Source organism: Mytilus galloprovincialis, chromosome 2 (genome assembly GCF_965363235.1).
Source record: "Mytilus galloprovincialis chromosome 2, xbMytGall1.hap1.1, whole genome shotgun sequence".
Lineage (NCBI taxonomy): Eukaryota > Metazoa > Mollusca > Bivalvia > Mytilida > Mytilidae > Mytilus > Mytilus galloprovincialis.
The window spans coordinates 30303796-30326928 of record NC_134839.1 but is presented as its reverse complement, the minus strand read 5'-3'; the positions used below and the strand labels follow the sequence as shown (position 1 = coordinate 30326928).

Genomic DNA, 23133 nt, shown 5'->3' with positions numbered 1-23133 from the left:
ATACTTTTCCCCATCAACGATTTTCCTGCATTATATTTTATTTCAATATGTTATTACAAGTCATTAAATTTAACTTAACATGCCGAAACGAAATGTTGATAACACGTGACCTTGACAGTATCACTTTTAGCTTTTTTCATCACGTTTTTTGCCAAATGCATACTGAATACCACCCAATGACACTTATATAATAACTAGTATCAAAGTGTGACTAATATATAAATTCAAATGTTCATGAAATATTTGCCACTAGACATTAGGAAGGCATAGGTCAATTAATCAATATGTTGCACCATTGACACATGGCATCTCTATCTACATGTGTACTATTGATCTACAGTGGAAACTCATAACGCAGATACTGCTGTGCAAACGTCAACGTCAAAAGCATCAAGTGTAACTATATATAAAATTGATGTCGGAAAGGGGGATGTGTCAAAGAGACAACAACCAGACAAAAGAGCAGAAAACAGTCCATGGCCACCAATGGGATTCAGATTCAGATTCAATAGATTACCTTAGCTGTATTTGGCATAACTTTTAGGAATTTTGGTCCTTAATGCTTTTCAACTTCGTACTTTATTTGGCCTTTTTAACTTTTTTGGATTCGAGCGTCACTGATAAGTTTTTTGTAGACGAAACGCGCGTCTGGCGTATATACAAAATTTTAGTCCTGGTATCTTTGATGAGTTTATTTATTAAAGTCTTACCACATACAACATGATTAAAACAAGATACAATTATAAAATTAATTATTATAATACAGTAAACATAGTTAAATGGGTCTTAAACGCAGCTTATATATTATTATATATAATTAAAAGTTCATACCATTTTTGCGAATGGGAGGAAAGCATAAGTCATACATACCTTACGATTTTATAACTTTTTACGCATCCATTTCGTAAATTTGTACTGAAACTAAGAAGCATGCATGGATATATGCAAGTAGGCATGTGTACAATAAGGTATAGTGTATTTCGATGACGGGACGATGTTTACGTCTGTTAACTCTCTCTGCCAGTTTGGTTTTCCCCTTCGCACTTGTGTATTGCGATCACCGGAATTTTACGAGATAAAACTGTATACAGAAAACATGTCGGCGAATTGTTGTCTGGAAGCCATCAATTCAAAAAAGAAATTTTCTTTTAAAAATGTTCTTCAGCATATGGTAATAAAAAACATTGCATTATTTTTTTTTTAATTTGAGTTTCATATGACCTAACAATGCAAGTTTCTGTAAACTGTACAATGAATTTAAAAAAAATTAAGTACTCAAAACTTGTCAACTGGACATAGCAATTAAATAACTCTCTATATTGTCATCATCTGTCCATTGTTCTAGTTATTAAACAGGTGGTAACTGTTATTTTCCCATAGCAACATCTTATAAACTATCAATGACCCACATTGACCAGTATTAGCCAGTATTTTCCCGGAATTTAAAGCTGCCCTAAGCAATACCAGTATTGACCTGTTTTTGAAAATCTTATCGAAAAAATTGGCCTAAGGTCTAATTGTTTAATACATTTGTATAACCAGCCCAGAGACATATAATTGCATTATATGTCTCTGGTATAACCAATTAAGATTTGAAGTTGGAAATATAAAATTAAAATCTTTTTACCCAATTTCACAATACAGTTGTATTTTTGTATTTCTAGTAAATAATAATTATACACATAATAACAAAATATTAATATCTTAGTTAATTTTAAAATATAATATCTGAGTTAGTTTTAGAATCAAAAACATTGTGCTTAAAATTGTAATTTTCTCAACAAGTCCATTATTTCTTCCCTTCTCACGGAACCATTATTTGTTTGTTTCCCTTTCATGATTGACTTCCATGAAACACTTGTGATGTGATTCCGCATCATATTAAAAATAAAATAATATTTTTATATTTGTTACATCAATATACAAACTGCACCTCATTGTCATTCTTTTTCGATGAGTTAGAATATCCCCTTGGTATATTTTGTTTCTCTTCAACTACTTTTGAATTGAGTGAAACACGGTTGCTAGATTTACCAATTATATTCTTTCATATTTCTAGATTTGGCTAGTTATTGATTTCAGTTTTTATGCCCAACCTACTATAGTAGAGGGCATTATGTTTTCTGGTATGTGCCTCCGTTCGTCCGTTCGTTCGTTCGTCCGTTCGTTCGCCCTGCTCCAGGTTAAAGTTTTTGGTCAAGTTAGTTTTGATGAAGCTGAAGTCTAATCAACTTGAAACTTAGTACACTTGTTGCTTATGATATGATTTTTCTGATTTAAAAGCAAACTTAGACTTTTGACCCAAATTTCACAGTCCACTGAACATAGAAAATGAAAGTGGGAGTTTCAGTTTAAAGATTTGGTCAAGGTAGTTTTTGATGAAGCTGAAGTCCAATCAACTTGAAACTTAGTACACATGTTGCTTAAGATATGATTTTTCTGATTTTAAAGCCAAATTAGACTTTTGACCCAAATTTCACAGTCCACTGAACATAGAAAATGAAAGTGGGAGTTTCAGTTTAAAGTTTTTGGTCAAGGTAGTTTTTGATGAAGATGAAGTCCAACAACTTGAAACTTAGTACACATGTTTCCTATAGTATAATCCTTCAAATTGTAATGCCAAATTAAATTTTTACCCGATTTCACGGTCCATTGAATATGGAAAATGATAGTGCAAGTGGGGCATCCGTGTATTCTTGGACACATTCTTGTTTTTCTTATTTTCCTTTCGAAAACATATTGATTCCAAATGTTTAGACTCAGATATCGACCACACTGACGAAGCTTACATTTATTAGCACATACTATTATAGTACATTGTTGTTAAAAACTTATAACAGTAAACATGTTTTCCATTATAGTCACATTTATAGCGAGGGCATCTTTATATCAGATAAGTTCACCCAGTATCTTTAAGAAATTCAAATTCAAATAGTTTATTCATTAAAACTCAACATCTTGATTGCCTTTTAACAACAAACACAAAAAATATGCAAGTATGTGTACAAACAAAGTTAAAAGGAGACACAGTTGGAAACATGTTACAACGGTACCGTTACAACACCTTAAATGGCGCAGCCTCTCTGACAAAAGAAAATACTCAAGATTAGTAATGTTTTATAAAATTGAACACGAAAAGGTAACAATACCTAAAGATATAAAATGAATCCCACAAAAAATATAAACAAGACATTTTTATTCGAACAGCTTCCAAATTCCTTCCTGCAAAACACAGTACAGAAAAGAATCCTATTTTCAAAGAACTATTACCGACTGGAACAAACTACCCGATAACATTGTAAATTGAACATCTGTAGACTCTTTCAAATATTTCAAAGCATCGATATTAACTCAATTTTGCCATCAAACATTTATTATACAGAGCATTTTTCATTTTTCCTATATTTTTTTTAGTTTTGTATACTGTATATATATATATATATCAATCTATGTCTTATTGTAAGTTCCCTATTGTGACATAATCTTCAATTTTTGAAGGCGGTCATTATATGGTAGAATAAAAAAGAACACAAGGATCATATCCTATACAAAACAATATAAGTTTTATCAAATTAAGAGGTCATTGAGTGCATGGTTACAACTATATATGACAGTACATGTACGTGCATGTATGTACCTATTATAGGTACACAATAGTACATAGTTACAGATGAGAATATAGAGAAAATGAACAACCACACATATAAATGAACTAAATGACTAACAAATTTATGCTCAATGCTCCTGACTTTGGACAGGCGCATAAATGCGACGGGTTTAACCATGTTTTGTCGGAGTTTATAAAGTTGGTTTTCCTGTTTATTTTTTTACACTAGTAATTATGTGACCATTCATATAGCTTGCTGTTCCACTGGTGTTAAACTGATCATGGTAATTGCAGTTATCACCATCCCAACATGGCGGAGCCAAAAACAAATAAAATCGTCTTCATCTGATTTACCCGTATATAGGTACGCGTTGTGTTCAAGAATTACTCAGTCGCTGTGTTGAATCTATAAAAAGCCCCGAAATGACAAATGTTAAACAATTAAAAGGAGAAAACTAACGGCTCGATTAAACGGTACAAAATAACAATAATACAAAATGATATGCAGCAACAAGCGACATCCACTGAATCCCAGGCTCCTGTCTAAAGGTACAGGCACTATACAATTATAAAATAAAGTAATTTAACGGCGCCAACCTCCCCTGAACCTTATTCAGTTGTAAACTGCAGTACACCATATGAACAAACTATACAAATCATTTGAAAAGGGATTAACTCATCAAAGTGATTCAAAGCAGAGCTTCATATAAAAAAAAAGAGTGGAGGTGGCAGGGTACTTATCCATCCCAAAACAAAAAGACAATAAGTATACAGATCTGAGAATGCTCGCAGTTACTGACAGCTAGTCGAAGATAAGTTTCAGTCATATTTAAGGGAAACTTTATTGTAAAAGAAAATATTTATTAAAACAAAGTATAAGTAAGAATATTAAGCACACTATGCAGATAATAAAGAAACAAAAAGGCGTTACAAATTAAGCAATCAAGCAATCATATAAATAAAAAATAAAAACACTAGCATTATTGCACTTTCTCCATGTACTGCACCAGATGGGCTGCTATTTGGATGCCATGATATGCATTTTTTTTTTTAAATATTCATAAGATGAGTCCAGTGGCTGTTCTAACTATCGTGAAAGCTGCTAAAAAAAAGTAAAGACATGAATTTAGATACAAATCTTGTAGATTTAATATTTGGACTTTTTAAATTAAGTTAATCTCAATGTGCATGACTGTTACAATACTTAAAATTACAAATTTTTAGAGAAGGAATTTTCTAGCAGATTTATGTAAGAACTATCACCGTCAAATCTAAAATTCAGCGGGAAAAGGAAATACTTTTTATTTCACTAATTTTTGCATGTTATGATCTGTTTGATTTTGACGGAAAATGAAACTCAGAATAACGTTTTTAATTAAGGTAACTTAAAGGTCTACGATCAAATTCATTTGGGAATCGATATCAATCTAACTAATCTAATTATTGTCTTTGGTGTGAATACAATTAACAAAAAAGATAACAGGTGGTCTAATTATGAAAAACTGCATTATAAATTATAATTCAACTTAAATTAACATGATGAATCATACACAAATTTTATAGATTCAACTTGGAGATTCAATATTTTATTAAATTCTCACCACTTGTATAGAACATTATAATTCCAATATACATATAAAACATTGCGTATAACATGAAATATTTGATAACATTTATAAAACATGTTGTATATCAAAACTAACAGTAAAATATCATTAGCTTAAATACTAAAACATATACAAGTGCCATTCTATTAAGAATTATGTTGCACAAAGTTGACGGCAACTGTAAAATGCGCTTTTTAAATAGTTCTATACAACCGTGTTTAAAATATTTTTGAATAAAAATAAGAATAAGAATTTTTTTATGATAAAATAATAAATGCATGCCATTAAAATCCACATTAATAGTAAGGTAAATTAAAATTTAATCTATACAGCATGAAACGGACATATAGAAAACGGCAAAAAAACGATGTAACTTGTAACATTAAATAAGCATAAATTAGAGTTTTTTACCTAAAACTTATACAAATTCAACATATTTCCCTGCATTTTCGTATTACAGAATTGTTCGGATTCGGACTCGGACATCACACGAAATTCATCGCAAAAAAAAATCAAAAACGATCATGGTAGATAAGTTTGGAATTATCTTCGTTATGTGTAAGAAGTAGTAATTTGGGAGGACTAATAATCGAAATGGAAGAATCGGCAAGAAAAATATGTAATTGCAATTTTTTTATTTAAAAATGACTTGGTATTCAAAATGTGCATAACCAGAGGTTTAAGATAATCTGCAAAATATGAATGATTAGATAGTCTCGACTGAACACCTGAACTTTTTTAATGTCCAGCTATTATGTTACAATCTAAAGAAATGACGTTTTAACGCTATTTTCTGAAAAGGGTTTACGACATAGTCGCTAATCATTTCCATTGCACTGCTCTTAGCATATATTTATTTATATTTCCAGAATGTGCATTTGCTGCACTTTTTTGTTCGAAAGAAAAAAGAAATATGTTGAACGTAAATATTTAAAGTTATGTGATAAACTAAGTGTCCAGTGTTTTTGTTACGCGCTTGTTTTCTGGGGGGAAATGCCAACGTCGTAAATGATTTCAGTTATTTGAAGACGTTACGTTTGTGGACTCAGATTTATGCACGCCGTCTATTAAATCGTCCCCAGTCTAAACCATTTAAGAATAAATCCGAATTTACCTTTTAAAAAAATACGCCATCAAAACCAATTTCAAATTATCAAATGACCTGATAATTATATCGACAACCAATTTGACTGAGCTTATGCACAAGATTATGCTTGCGCATATTTGTAAATTGCGTAATTAATAAAGAAAACTTTCACAATAGTCAAAGACTCCTAAAAAAGTGATTACTGGCAATTTCTAGATCTATATTTGGGTTTTACTATGTTCTATTTTTAGACAGTTAAAATTAGATAAAGCGTATTACTGGAAAAATCCAGTTCTGACAGATAAATTTCATAAAAACCTTTGTATTCAATAAATCACCTATTTGTCAAACAACATCGAAATGGAAAAACTAATCATGGTAAGTTATTTTTAGGCACTTATTTTTACACTCAAATATTTTATGTTTATGATTATAATAACTAAAATTGATGTATTAGCGGGGCGACTAAATTTAATAGTGATTAATAATAGACATTTTTATCGTGAAAGAAAGAATTTGATCCTTGTTACATTTTTATGCAGAAAAAACACAAATTGACAATGCCATTAAAAAGGTATAAACAAATTCACATGACCGAAAAACTGAGCATGGATGTATTTAATACGAATTATATACTTGATTGTACTTCCATTGACTGAGCAACACGAACCGTACCCTACCACAGACTGAATAGAGTTGATAAAATATGCATTAACAAATATCGGCTTAAAATATATTTTTCACAAACCTCTTTGCAAACTATAGCCTATAGGTTTGATAAGAGGTTTGTGACTGAAATATATATTTAAGTCGTGTGCCATTTCTCAGCAATTCACCCTTAGAATAAGGAAATTACCAAGAGAAACAATTCTAGTGTGTTTAATACATTGGGCGAGGCGTTTTAGCTGAGTTAGGTCATATCTTTTATTCTTATAATCGGATTTTATAAATTATTATTCTAACAAGAGATAAAATATATCAAGTTACATGTTATTATAATCATAGCTGATCTGATAAGATCTGATAATGGTTATGCCTGGCTAACGTACTGTGTGTGTTTACAATCTGGTATTTTAATTACATAATTAATGTGTAAATCCTAGATATTGAACCCTGGATATTAAACAAAAAAAGAGCAAATAAAATTATCTTCACACTTCAATAAACATTTTGCTTTTTTGTCAATTCGTTTCTTTCACTTCATAATCATATTCAGTCCCGTTACATAATTATGTGCGTGTTTAAAGATAATTTATAAGTTAGAATCCCAATAAACCGCTATATTTAATATTAGTTTTTCCTTGGGTTATTTGTGCGTAGGACAGCGAACAATTACATTGTTTAATAATGATCGCATGATGATTGATTAATCGATGGTATGTGTGTAAAATCACAGTCATACTGAGGAAATACTTGTAACGTGTATTTCCTCCAGGAAATGATTTATGAATGGGTTGTACACTACATAAATTACTAATTATTCATGTAACCTTGTATATTTCAATATGTGTAAATTTTAAATTCATCTGTTTAAATACACAATCCTCATATATAACATATTTCGAGGGAAGATTTTTTCTTTGTTAAATTCAGTGGGCCTGTGGTTAAAAACCCGATCGGACAAGTCACTGTTCAACACCTCATAGCGTGACTCAGCTGCAGTGAATGAACTCGGCGCTATGACGATATTTTTGTTTTTCTTTATTTGGAGGTCAATCTATTTTTAGCCGAACACATGTTAGGGAAATTCTTGCGTGTTTCCTGGTTTGTGATTGGTCAAAATTTCTACGTCACGATTTTCCCTTAATTTTGATTGGTTGTCCGGCAGACAGGGCAGTCTAAGATATCAAAACAGGATGTTGTATGTGTTATTGCTCATTAACTACGCTATACGCGTGTAGATCACATCGCTATCAAACAGTGATCAAATATTGTATTAATTACTAGGACTTATTGTTTACTTTTAGGAAAGTCTGTTCGGAAAGAATATAATGGCTACAGAATATCAAAGACTGATTGCACTTTCATTGGGAAAGATTGCAGCATCAAGACAGAAACGTGGAGGGATAAACTTACATAAAAACTTACTCGTAGCTAGTGTATTACATAAAGCACGGAGTGCCTATATGATGGAAAATTTACAAACAATGCTTGCAAAGAAGGCTCAACAGAATTCGGATTCTAAAATTGGACATTCAAATCAACAGATAAGTAATCAAAATTCTTCTGTTTCAAATACTACAAGTTTACAGTTGAGTACACACAATAGCCTAGCGGTAAAAAGGTCGCGATTAGAAACTGATTATAGAGTCAACAGATCATGTCAAGAAGACAAAGAAAATGCACCGCCAAAATGTTCTAAAGTGGACAATGAAAATGTTTCAGACAATCCTCATTGTGATAATACAACGGAAAAATGTGAAGTGACATATACGCATCACAATGGACATGTTCTCTCTGAGAGTCAATGTACTGATTCAAATGAGGTCAACGATTACGTCAGCAACTGTTCTGGGTGCGTTAGTAAACGGAGGCATGATCATGATCAATCACAAACAGAGGATGATCATGATGTAATCGTGATTAAAAAACGACGTTTGGAATGTGATGAAAAACTTTCTGACTTTAACGAAGATACAGAAGATATGCAAACAGACTGTTCTCAAATGACAACCTTAGTAAATGTATTTAATACAAGTTTAGGTGGTCTTTGTGAAGATATGTCTCGGACAACAAGCGATGATGCAGACGACGAAGCGGACGATGAAGATAGCGATGAAGAAAACGACGAAGTGTTCTACACTAATTTAAACACAACAAAATCAATAAGTGGATATCACGGACTTAGTGACAAAGGAAATATTTATTGTGGTTCGAACGTTGTGGACTCGGTTACCATGCCAACTCCAATAGCATTAACTGTATGATAATCATGGTCAGTGATTTATTGGTTGCAAAACAAATCGCTCATTTCGTCCATCCTTGCCAAAGACTTAAAAATAGGATTGACCGGACTTAACTTTGGATTAAATCCAGATAAATAAATTGTTTACCCAAGATGGTAGTACACAGGTACACACTGGTTTATCGATTGATTTTAAGTGACACTTTAACGGTTAAATGGGAGATCAATAACAACACTGCCTTTACAAATTGAACAATACAAACTTTTAATCAAATAATGAGTGAATGAGAATAAATTATTGACTTAAGTATGGATCGGGAAAATGTCTTTGTTGGATGAGAGTGCATTGTTCATGAACGTATGAATCAGCGAACCATGTCAAAATTTTACATGTCATTGTGTCACTGATTGTGAATCATAATTTTTAATCATATGCAAATGAGAGAGTGTGGACAGATTTTATGTGTATGAACTAAGACTGTATTTATATGTTATGAATGTTTATTGTATGTAGATAGAATATTTATTTATTTATGAATATGATGAGAAAAAAAGTAAAAAAAAAATCCTACAAAAATAATAAAAATAAAATATTTAAAATTTATTTATTTTCACTTATTATTTTATCAAAAAGGTGTGATGTATTTTTCAATGGCTATTGAGCCTTAACCAAAACACACTTCTGAGAACACTGCACATCGATCCAAAGTATCATATTTCCATTTGAGGATGCATCATTTAGCATATTTAGTTATTTTTTAGTATTCACTATTGTCCTCTTTGAGCAATATTTGTTGGTTCTTAATCTTTCACGCATTCAATGAGTGTTAGCCTAATTCATGGGTAAAAAAAAATGTTGCAAGCAACACTTTACTTATAGCATCTTGATTGAAAAAGAATTGTGAACTTATCAAATTTAGTATCGAAATTTGTACAACATGACATGAGTAAATGTTTGACCTACATTGATGGTCATGAACTCAATGCCTAAAACAATGGACCTTTTTGCACTTGACCGAGCTCAAAGAACAACCATTTTATCAAATTGATGATTTAAGGGATGCAGTTTCATGGGTGGTGATTTTCTCAGCTATTTCATAAAAACATTGTTTGCCCAGGGCTATTGGCTATTGACATCTTAATGGTCCTGACACTTGTGACCTCGATGACCTTTGCTCTGCATTACCAGTCAGCTGTGGATCGACGCTAAATTAACAATTGAATTGATGAAAGCAATAACCTTGAACGGATGAGTTCAAATTTGTCTAGCGTTTCTTTGGCCAAAAATAGACAAGTTACCAAAAGACTTCATTATTTGAAAACATAATGTAAAACATGTAAATAATATACAAAACATATTCAACATCAAATTCACATAGCAAAAAAACAAAACACCAGAAACATTGCTTATGAAGTCTTACTGAAGTTGGTTTAAGAAATATATGATATCTGTTGGACTACAAGCTAAAAGTCTATAATTTGACTACTAAAAACATGCTGAATTTGTGTTTTAACTTGATCTTTTTATTAGGGGTAATACAAATCACACAAAGGTCACTATTAAATTGACACAAAGACAACCTTAGCGATTGATTGTTCGATTGACAATGGGAATACACACATATAAATTCCAGTTACGCAACAAAATTGCCTTGGAGGCAAGGGAAAAGGTCATCGATACAATGTATATTAATTTACAAAATTGGTCAGAAGTTCTAAGGATATTGAAGTACTTCTACGTGTTCTAAGTTACGACATGAACTAAACTTCTTTCAATCCCAACAATCAGGGTGAAGTTCGCCTACACAACTGAATCTTTCTCACTCCCATGTTCTACCGCCTCCGCTGAAACATATTTGTTTGTCAACAAATGCTGTAGCTTGATTACTGTAATATAAATCGATATTTAAGATCAATACTATACTAACGGTAACTATTTAGATAGGAAAACATACTGCTGACGTCATAATCAGCTTGATATTGTCCGAGACCGTGACACTTCGTCATGATTTAAAAAAAAACCAACCACATAGGTCAATATATGTAAACTATCGATGAAGCGTAGGAAAAATACGACAACTGGAAAAGGAAGGTCACGAGATTTGATGAACTGCAAAACCACTTTTATTATATGTTTTATGTAAGAAGTCGGTTTTGATTTTGAGAAGCGGACAGGGAAAATGATTACATTGCAAATTAAACACAAAAAAAAATCCTGCATGTACGAAAACAACAAATATACCAGGATATTCTTTATCAATTTTTTCCACGAAACAGGGTTATAATATTCATTAGGATACACAAGTGATCAAACTACCCGCACTCTAAATTCATTTTAAAAATGAAATATAAATAAAAGGAAACATAGTGTATATGTTAACGAGACAGCAACCTAACAACAAAAAAGAACCCTGCAAAAAAATGTCAATTTATTACTCCATCCAAGGATACTTGAAAGAGGTCCATTAATACAAGTTTGATGTTGAATATATATACATACTCCTTCATACCCGGATTTTCAAGAAAAACTATAGTGACACGTTTCTAAGAGATATCTAGTACAGTTGCCTATCCAAGTTATAAAGAGGAACGAAGTTATATACATATATATAAATTAAACATCCATAAATTCCATAAAGCAGGCGTAGTTCATAATGTCAAAACATTAAGGTTACAGCCAACAGTTTGATCAATGTCCTCTTATTAATAATTCTCTGAGAAACACCCTAACATTAAATGCTTAGTCCGCACCTAGCAAAAGAATCGAAAACTTTGCGTGAAAATGTGTGTAAATAAGACTTATGACCGGTCTGTACATTTGTATATTTGAAAATACAGATTACAAAATCAGAAAAAAAAAACCATCAACCGAGCTAGTAAGGACAAGGCCGTAGCTACCCCTGAGGTAAGCCTCACTAAAATTTCGACACTGATTATTTTTTTATACATATATATCAATATAATAGTCATTTGTTGTTCTGTCTCAACCTTAATTTCTATATAACTTGTCATCATTCCTTTTAAACTATTCTTCCTGGATATAACTCAGCATCTCAACGGGTGATGTTTCTCGATAACATTAACCTAGTAATGATAATCATCATGGATCTCTAGTTAAAAACAGGCTCTTGCAGAAAAGGAAAAGCGACACTGAAGGTAAAGAAGGAATAATTCTAGTAAACTAGTTTTTTTGTGAACAGAGTCTGAGTATTGTATATAACTTCATTAGAACAATCCAAAAACGATAAGTAGACTGACAAATCGAGTACTGGTCTTCGGAAGGGGGCAGTTCTGTCTACGTATTCATTTCTCCGTTTAACCAACTTTTGACAAATCAAGTCATCGCAAGGGGGCAGTCCTGTCTGCGTATTCCTTTCACGAACTTTAATCTTTCTCTTTACGGATAAATAAAATATAAATAATATGAAACATGCATGGATTAGTTTCTATCCATGTTTCTTTAACCTTAAAAATTGAAAGAATATCCCATATTCCAATTTGATATTATTGAGGAATGGTAGAACCTTTAACACAGGATTTTGTCTTTACTTATTCGGGACTACGGAATTTCGTTTCTTTATATTCGGGGTTTCGGAATCGACAACCCATACCCCTAACCCCTAAATTTATAGATTCTGGAACTAAAATACCACCAACTATTTCCAGAAATAATTTGAAATTATGGACCTACATGTAAACGTCAAAAACTCCATTCCAATTCCCCTGTACCCATATCATATATACTCTATAGATAGAATCATATACATTTATCTTATCTCATTCTATCCCTAGTTTGTCTACTCTTTGTCAGCATAAAAGCGAGTTTAATATTTTGTAACTGCAACTGTATGATGGTGCTTACAGGAAAGCTTAATTCCCTTTTGCAAACAAAACTGTTACTACCGATGCTGCTACCAAATTGCTGATGGAGAAGGAATTGGAAGAAGACATTGATCATTGTGTTGATGATAATGTGCTTCCTTTAGAAAAACAGACTGCCCTGAAACGACTGAAAACTTGGAAAAGAGCATGCATGAGTGGCAAGAGATTGTGCTATCGGCAGACCAAATTATGATTCTGAAACGAGTTGACTGAACCGGCCATAGAAAAATTTGGCAATCTCTACTGAATCGATGTTTGTTCTATGTTCTGGCAGCAGACTCAAATCAGTGATATTTGGATGATTATCTTACATATAAATTTAATAAAGTTGTTAAAAATTTGGTGTTAGTAAAAGTCTTATAATATAAAAAAAAATATATAAAAAGTGTCCAAATTCAAAACATTATCAAACTCTGTAAAAATGCCTAGAATGCAGGATTTTGCACCATTCATTTCATACCCTCCAAAAAAAATTTCGCCTCGCTTCGCCAGGCTCAATTATTTTGCCTCACTAAAATAAGATGCCTAGCTACGGCCTTGTAAGGATGCAATTTTTATGTTGATAAACGCCTACTTTAAAGGGCCTTAAAATCGGTCATCAGATGTCAAAAAAGGAGTTTTGTTGCACAAGAACTTTCATAACTAAAAAAATATGCCGGAATCAAAATGCGACTGAACCGCACTCCTATCTCTGTATAGCCACCTATACCACCAACACAGGAAAACATCTTAGAAAATTCTTGAGGTCAGTTGATTATTTCCTTATAACCCGTATTTCGCCAAAGTACAATCAACGACCACACATTGCAATATATTCCATCTGTGTTACTTTAAAACCCGGTAAATATATGTTGGAAATCCAACTCTTCTTACTGACGGAAGTACTTCAGTTAACTTTTTATAACCGGACATTAAATCCCTTTTTTGCTTCTTGTTATATTTTCATAAAGTTAGAAAATAGTTTAAACTTCTTTAAAGCTATAGTGTATGAAGAATTCCTATATAACTTATTTAGGTTATGAATCGGCCTTAAACTCCCCTCAAGATCATGAGCCGCGTAGGATCGTGGATCACTGCACACTGCACACAAACATTGGTCAAAGATAATTGGCAAAGCAACTGACACTCTTCCGATATATTATTAAGAAAAGAAAAAAAAACTTTTTCTATAAATGACATATATATTACCATATTACAGATAATTCTAAATCAAGATACTGTGGGTTTGAATACTATTGTTAAAATGACTGCAGGAGCAAAGCAACATATCAATATATATATATACCTACTGTTAAGGAATAAATCTATGTTCGTGTTACTGGAGCAAAGCAGCACAGAAGTATAACCTAGGAAGAATAAACTCATGTTCACGTTGCTGAAGCAAGGCAACACATAAGTAAAAACTGATGAGAATAAACTCATGTTATGTTGTTGCTGGAGCGAAGCATCACAGAAATAAAACCGTCAAGAGTAAACCATGCATGTCAATGCTACTGGGACAAAGCAGCACAGAAATAAAACCTGTCAAGAGTAAACCATGCATGTCAATGCTATACCTGGACAAAGCAGCATATAAATAACACCTGTCAAGAGTAAACCATGCATGTCAATGCTACTGGGACAAAGCAGCACAGAAATAAAACCTTTCAAGAGTAAACCATGCACGTCAATGCTATACTGGGACAAAGTAGCAGAGAAATAAACCTGTCAATAGTAAACCATGCATGTCAATGCTACTCGGACAAAGCAGCACAGAAATAAAACTAGTGAGAATAATGGTAAACCAATGTTGATTTTGCTGGAGCAAAACAGTACGTACAAGAAGACATATACTTAAAACAAACCCATCATGGTTAATATAGTATAATAGTACTTGACCTAATCAACACAAAAGAAAAACCTTATTAGAACCCTAGAAGTATCATGTTGACAATATAAAAGCTGGAGATCTAGGAGTATATAGTGGTCCGTTCGCCCGTTTTCAATAACTTTAGTTCAGCTAGTCGGAGATCATTTGTAACTTAGTCACAATACATATAGAGGTAAGATAAAATCTTACAACCCATGCACAACTCCTTTCATTGACCGCTTCAAAGTATATAAAAATGAATAGGCTACCAAAGGGAGCATAAAAGGCAGAAGGGTGGATTTGTTTCTAAAGTTAAAACCAATATGGCAAAGTACGTAGACAAATTAGACAAACACACCCGAATAATCTTCGGGAGCTCATCAGGGAGCTAGTACTTGGCACATGTAATGCTGTTTTATAAATATTTATACTTAATTTATATACATTGCAGTTGTCCATCAAAATAATAAAGCAAGGTTCTTAATTGAAATCTGGAATCATTGCTGCTCTCATGTCATCATATTAAGTGAATCTTGATAATACTGTATGTCTTGCCACTGTCAAATGTATTTGTTGAGAGAGCACCACAACCCGATCGATGGTTGAGAGAGCACCACAACCCCGATCGATGGTTGAGAGAGCACCACAACCCCGATCGATGGTTGAGAGAGCACCACAACCCGATCGATGGTTGAGAGAGCACCACAACCCGATCGATGGTTGTGATAGATACAGTAAACATCTTCTAGTCAGTTCCTGCAATGAAGTATTCTCCACAATGGATCCCTCATATATATAGCTTTCATCACATCATTAGATCCTTACAGGGTTTTCTGCTCATTTTGTAACTTTATATAGTGCACGTCTCCTATAAAAAAAATTGATCACAAATCTGTTCCCTTCATACGTAACTGTTTAATGGAACATAGCCATAAGGGTAATTTAAAAAGTATATGTTACAAATGAAAAGAAAATGTTGATTAAAACCAATAATTTTAGTAAAAAAACATTTATTGCTGACGTCAGCTGCCACTATTTACTGGATTTGATAATGTATCGATTCTAGTCTTTTGACGCAGTGGTGATTTGATAAGTGAAGGTGGGTTTCCTGGTTCTATGGGATAATTAGGTTTTTGCGCAAATACTGATAAGGCAGTTTATGAAAGTAGACCATGCAAAGCTATAAAATGTTCAAGTATTGGTCAATGTCAAGAGCAAGAGGATGTGACATTGGGTCATTTTCATTATTTAGCATAAGTCATGTGACATTGTTTCATTTTCATTATTTAGCATAAGTCATGTGACATTGTGTCATTTTTATTATTAAGCATAAGTCATGTGACATTGTGTCATTTTCATTATTAAGCATAAGTCATGTAACATTGTGTCATTTTCATTATTTAGCATATAAGTCATGCACTTATTTTGTATGCAGTTAATTATGTTGCACTTGCGTTTGAGTACTCAAGTGGCAATGGATTATAGTAGTTGATATGTATACTATTACACTATATTTATTAAGAAAACTCACATTTCTACCTCGATTAAATAAAGCATATACACACAACAAGGATTTTGTAATGAACGGACCAGTAAGGTACATGATATTAAATAAATATAAGTAATTGCAATCTATTTTGTTTTTAATGATTCCATAAATCCTGGATGAAAAATATTTATACATCTTTTTCTAGCTGTTACTATACAGATTTATTGAGACATTAAATGGATAGGGAAACCTCCTATGAGATACAGCGCCGACAACCACTGGATAATTCCGGGATAATTCATGTTTCAATGTAGAGGTTGAGAAATCGTAAATATCGTATTATACTATAGCGTGACACTTTCCTGTTTATCAGCATAGTTTTGCCACTGAGCAAATTTAGAAAATGGAACGATTTAGATAGATTTCAATTATTTCTAGGATTTTGAAAATGGACCGGTTAAAGGAGGGCAGCATTATGACTAGGACTGATCAAATGTGTATGCCATATATATGTTGTTTCATAAGGGAACTCGCCCTACCCATTAACATTTCACTGGTGACTTCATCCATCAGTTATGGTTCGCATGGAGACGACGTTGTAATTCTCGAGCTCCCATCGTTGCATATGGGTCTAACGTGACGTTTGTGTATAAACTGAAATTGGACACGGAAAAAAGGTATATCGGAACCGTAAAGTATGCGTAATCATTTCCCATAGAACGGATCTCACTTCGAATCAGAAAGAATCTTCAAGGCCAGATACTTTTAGTATCTGCTTTCCATGCTTAGGTGTAACTAAATCGAATTGGTACCTAAAGTCAGGTCAGGATTACGTACTGCATGGTTCTGGCTCTAGCCAGGCAAATACAGAATGCGACAGGTTTAAAGATGTTTACGAGCGCTCCAACGTTACCCTAACATGGATCAGTGGAGTATGTGCAAATCTTAAGAACTATAAAAATCGGATAGTACATTGTAATGAAGAGCTGCATGACCTTAAACGGTATAAGATTGTAACCAGAACAATTAGAAAGAAGGCGACAAACTAGACAATGTTTGGAGTCGGACATGTTAAAAGTCTATGCATTACATTTATATGTAGCTCCATAATGAAGCCGGTCCCCTGCGTTGCCCCTAAATGCGCACTTGAAAAAAATCATCACAATCGTTATCAGCAATGGAGCCGTACGAAAAGAATATATTTGTAGTCTAGAATAACCGAATAAACTGCCATACGGAAATATGCACATTATATAATATCAATACAAAGGTAAAGCCCCATGCAAAGACTGGACGTTAAAACAACGTACATCCTGGTCTTCTGTGCAAGGTCACTCAATGATAATCAATATTTATTTTCGATTTATAGTGCATGGTTAGTGCATACAGTGAAGCTAAGGAGATATGTGGAAACTCTAGATGTTACTTTACATGCATGGTTGTTCTGAAATATGTCCAAATTAAATGCAGTAACCGATCGTATAATTTTTGACAATGAAGTTATTTAAAATCTTAATATAAGTATTATCTTACTAAGAAACTGTATAGACAATGTTGTAAGGAGAAAAGATTGATTTATTTTTTTTTTCTTTCTTGGCGTTTAGCAGTATAATTAGTTCATGCATACTCAGAACAAAAATCGTATCGGTTGCAGATTGCCCAGTTTATACATTTACTTACACTTAGATCACTTTTTATCGATTGCTCTAAATATTTCAGATATCTTATTTTCATTTAAAACCAGTTGGCATCTTATCAAATCATATTTGTAAATGTCTCTCTTATTGTTATTCTCTTTGGTTTTACAAGGAGGTATAGGGGTAAAATCTGTTGGAGTCACCAGAGCCACTGGAAACCACCTTTTTTACAATGCAATTAACGGTACAAAATAACACCAAAATCCCACAAATGAAACAAATAATATTTCAGTTATATAGATTATACCTATTAGCAAATTGACATAGACCTTCAGTATGCTTTGGCATGGTACTGTTTTTTATAAATGGGTTTCTCCCCCCAAAAAAGCGGTGTAAACCAGAAAATCAGTCATATCACAGGAGAGATATACAGCCTGGTGGGCTATACCGGCCCTTATTTATACCTTGCTATTATCAGTTAATGCAAACTGATATCTATAATATAGAAGGGGGTGGGGCCCATTCTGTAATTTGACCTCATTAAAGATAAAACATGTTAATTGCAGTCACACGCGCGTGTGGAATGGATCCCCCTTTTTCAATATTTGTTTTGTTTATGTGTATTCAGTTTATAGTTATTATTAGAAGGTTAAAATGTATAAACTATACTGTTCTTACAATATTGTATGGAAAAGAGCACAGCACATTAAATAAGTTCAAATATTACAGAATATTATTTGTAAAAACTAGAAAAAGGGGGGGGGGTCCATTTCGCTGTAAATTGCAATTGTGACATCATAATGCAAATTTAAATTGCATAAATAAAACAAAATAAACATCATTATCAATTGTCTTCAACTTTCTGACGAAAATGAAACGACCTTGAAAATATAAAAGCTTGCAAATAGCCTGTTTGACGTAAACAATCAGCTATAGGACGTTTAAAACGTAAACATGTTTACAAATTGTCTTTCCGCCAGTTTTTGTTGTTGATCAATACTCATGTTTATACCTCTCATGAATGGAAAAGTTCCGAGACTTCACGATTCATCTCGGAAGAGATCGTATAGGATAGCGTCAATAATCAACTGATCGTTGAACCAGTCAGCGACATGTCCTACTTGGCGTGGAGCCAAATATTTGCTTTGCTTTGTGTGTGTACATGGAATTTCCCCAATTTACTTCCTATTTATAGGTTTCCCAGGTTGAAAGGGATTTTCCTATCACAAGGATTTTAGAGTAGTTAATAATATATTTACAAAATATCAATCTGGTAAATTTAGATCAGACAAAAAACCCATCGTTAACTTTTTTTAAGTAGATGTAGAAATGTATCACATAAAACATATTTTGTAAACAATCAATATATTATGTATAGTATCAAAACGTATGTCCGAGTTTGGTTACAGTACATCCTATTTATGGTACAAATGTATAATCTACAAACTTTAATACATTGTTCCTCGCCTCAATATTTGAGAACATTTAATTACTGAAATTCATAATCAATTAATAAATAAAACATGTCAAGAGTAATAATCAATTATTTGATATATATATGAGGGTGCAAATGTACCTATTGTACTAAAGCTGCTGTATTTTTTTTTAACCTTTAGTTTGCCTCGTCTTTGAGATTAAATTTCTTTAAGGTTATGGACAATATGCCTGATTCCAATCGTTATTATTTCTGTCGAAGTATTTAACTACTGCTTGCTCAACGCTATGTTTATGGATGCAGGGATCCAGTTCAGTCAAAGAACTCGTCTGATAATTAAAATGATATGCCTAAAGCTTTACGTTTCTGAATTTAACAAATGAAATGTCTTGATTTTAAAATTTTCAGCAAAAAAAAGGATTGCATGTAAAGTATTTAGTTAAAACAAAATATGAAGTTTGTCATTTTATATTTACTCAGATTAAACTGGACTTAAAGTTACTATTCCATAATGGCATTGTACACACATTCGGAACACGACCGTTGCCATTTTTGTGTTTTATTTTTTGTTTTTTTTTTGTTTTATTACAAAAAAGAAAATAGCTCAAGCATACTTAGTACAGAATGACCTGGCTATTTCTTTTCTGTGCATTGAAATATTACAAATCATACATATGAAAATAATAAGGCCAGTGTGGTATGATTGCCATATGGTGTAACTTGTCCACCAGAGACCAAATGGCACTAGCTGAATGTAAAACAATATTAAAACGAGAAATGTAACTTCCTGATTTATGTACTAAACAATAAAAGGAAAAATACCATATACAAAAACAAACACTGTTTTACAGGCGCCATGCATAATTGGGACAGACATGTACTAAATGTGGCGTAGTTAAACATTTAAGCGGTCATCCCAACATAAATCCTCAAAATACTCTGACGAGTATATCTTGCATTATTCCAACAGCGCCTACAGATAGAATAAAGGATCCCCGAGGTAAAACTATATTCCGCAGTGTAGAACTTGTATTTTATAATTGATAAAGGGTTGTTGCTTATACAAGGAAGCTAATAACAAGGAGTTCCGATCATTTGGTGTCTTCTTTACCTCCCATTTTGACGGTTGGTGATTTGTGTATACTTTGATGCTGAAAATACAATTGAGAAGGAGATGTGAAATTTGTTTGATTATAAGTTTATTTACCAAATGGATAGTTGTTTGCCACCTGGATTGAATGCTTAAAAGTGTTGTTTTTTTTTAGAATAACAGTTGCTTTTAACCTTCAGATTTTAAATTTTTTATTATTCAGTTTCGAGATGCAGCAACGGGATGCGTGAATGCAGCTTCGTTTTATGCATTTCTGTACTAAATCAACGCACAATCAGAGGAAATATAGAGATTAAAAGACAGTAACATTAAGATACATATAAATGTTTATGTTGTAAGTTATTTAATACTTCTTTACAAAACTGAATTATTTAACGAACATCACATAAATCGATGACGCATTCAATCCGACAGATGACGCACAACTCGCCCTGACTACAGGCCTACTTTTTTCCAATCAATTTCACTATGTTTTAATGATTTTTGGAGATTTTGATTCTTTGTAAGCAACCGTTATAAAGCAAACATCTGCACTTGTCAACTTAGATTACTTCTCGTAAAGAAATTATTGAATTTTACCTCAGGTAGACAGATGTCGGACAGGTGGGACCGTATTCTATGGAGCGGGATTTGAAATAGGGTCAAAATGGGGTTAAATGCGTCCGTTATAAATAACCGTTAGGACATGGACTCCTGTACTAGATTTTAGATATTTAAGCAAAAATTTACATAAAGATAAAAACAACTTAATTTATTGAATTGAATGCGTAAAAATCACGAATGTGTTATTATGCAGGATGATGGTTAAAATACAAATCCAACATACAGTTTATAGCCTTTTAGGTTTAGTGTAAAACTCAATGATAGGTTAGGAATCGCTAAGCAGCTTATGGTTCATGCATTCGTAGCAGGTCTTGTGATTTTGATCGGTCCAAATACTAACTCAGTAACTGGTCTTACTTTGAGATTTTGTGTTTTCTTTTCCCAGTGATCTTTGGCTTATGATATTAGGACATGCGTATGCAATGTATACTGCATTTATAATATGTCGTAACATCTGGGTCCAATAGATAATGTATTACTCCCAGATAACGTATGAGAAAAACTATATATAGACTGAGAGAGAATAACCTGGAATAACATGGAATAACCTGGACAAGTTACACAAAAATAGATATAAAGGCATCTACTCAAAAACTGTTTTTTATCAGACTTAGTAGCTACGATTACGATGCCGTATATAACTAGGAGGACTGGAACATCAGTACATCAGTACGCACTATTTACGATCCAAATGTTAAGATAAATGCATCTTGCATTTTGTTTTGCATTTCATCGGAAGTGTAGTGAACTCGCATTTACATTCATTGCATAACAAAAAAACATGAATTATTGATATACTATCTGCTGACTGTCTGGTTAAACAGATACGCCCAAAACAAGAATAGTCTTGACAACGTGCTTAAACTTGAACTTGTTGCTGATGTTCTGATCTGCGGTTTCCAATGGAAACAAAACAAACGCTTATTGCATGAGTGATTCGATTAGATATTAAGTGACACCCTACGATATTCTTTGTTCGTTTAAAGTTTTGACTTTTCTTTGTTAAATTTGTTGATTAAAGGATCAATATACAATCAGTAGTAAATTTACCGTTATAAAACCATGTGATGTAAAGTAGGTCACATGATTAAGTCGTGAGAATAAGGTTTATTGTGACTACTTGTCGCTTGGAAATATGGTAAACCAGAGACAAATTAAAACGCTTTGCTTTTTTTTTTTATCTTTCATAATATAAAAAGTTCCAGTATTTCAGCATCCCGTCGAGTGTTCAAATATTCAATCCAGAGAATAAAAGAAAACTTTTTGTCAACTGGTTATTTATTGTTTTCTTTGTCTAATAATCAATTTTTGGAGTGAAAATAAATTAAAAAAAACTTAATTTTTGCAATTTAAAGAGCAAGATGAATTTAAATCTGCAACTTTCAAATCTTTTGGCATGTTGTATTTTCTTTGTTGTTAACCTTGAAGTTTGATCGAATAAAGGCAACACTAGTATACCGCTGATTGAAAAGAGGTGGCACCAGTTTATCCAGTAATAGAGGCGTTTACCTTGTAATCATGTTTCATCAATAATATTTTATATAAATGAAATAGAATTATACACGTACTTTAAGATTAAGTCAACATTGTGCCATTGTGCCATTTTTTATTACTTTATTAAATAACAAATTCATATGAAAAGGCAAAAACAATAGATTTTTCGTAAATTTGTTTTTTTGTTTTTGTTTGGAAAGGACAATATTTCAGCTGTAAACCCAATTTTTCCAATGTATCTTTTAGTCTTTGAACTATTTTTTTTAAAGGTTTTATATTTGTACATAAATAGATAAAAAAAGCTAAACTTTTTCCATGGTTACTTTAATGGATACTAGAAGATTTGAAAATTATCAAATTAAAATGATTAAAAAGTAAAATCACAAAAATACTGAACTCAGAGGAAAATCAATTCGGAAAGTCCATA

At 32.6% G+C, this 23133-nt stretch overlaps 1 protein-coding gene across 1 annotated transcript; it reads left to right on the top strand.

Moving 5' to 3' along the window:
- Positions 1-6602: 6602 nt before the first annotated feature.
- LOC143063340 (uncharacterized) lies at positions 6603-9810 on the top strand. Its single transcript, XM_076235440.1, has 2 exons — positions 6603-6679; positions 8269-9810. Exons 1-2 carry the CDS (start codon positions 6662-6664, stop codon positions 9226-9228), a joined length of 978 nt encoding a protein of 325 aa, XP_076091555.1. The 5' UTR covers positions 6603-6661; the 3' UTR covers positions 9229-9810.
- The last annotated feature ends 13323 nt before the right edge of the window (positions 9811-23133 follow it).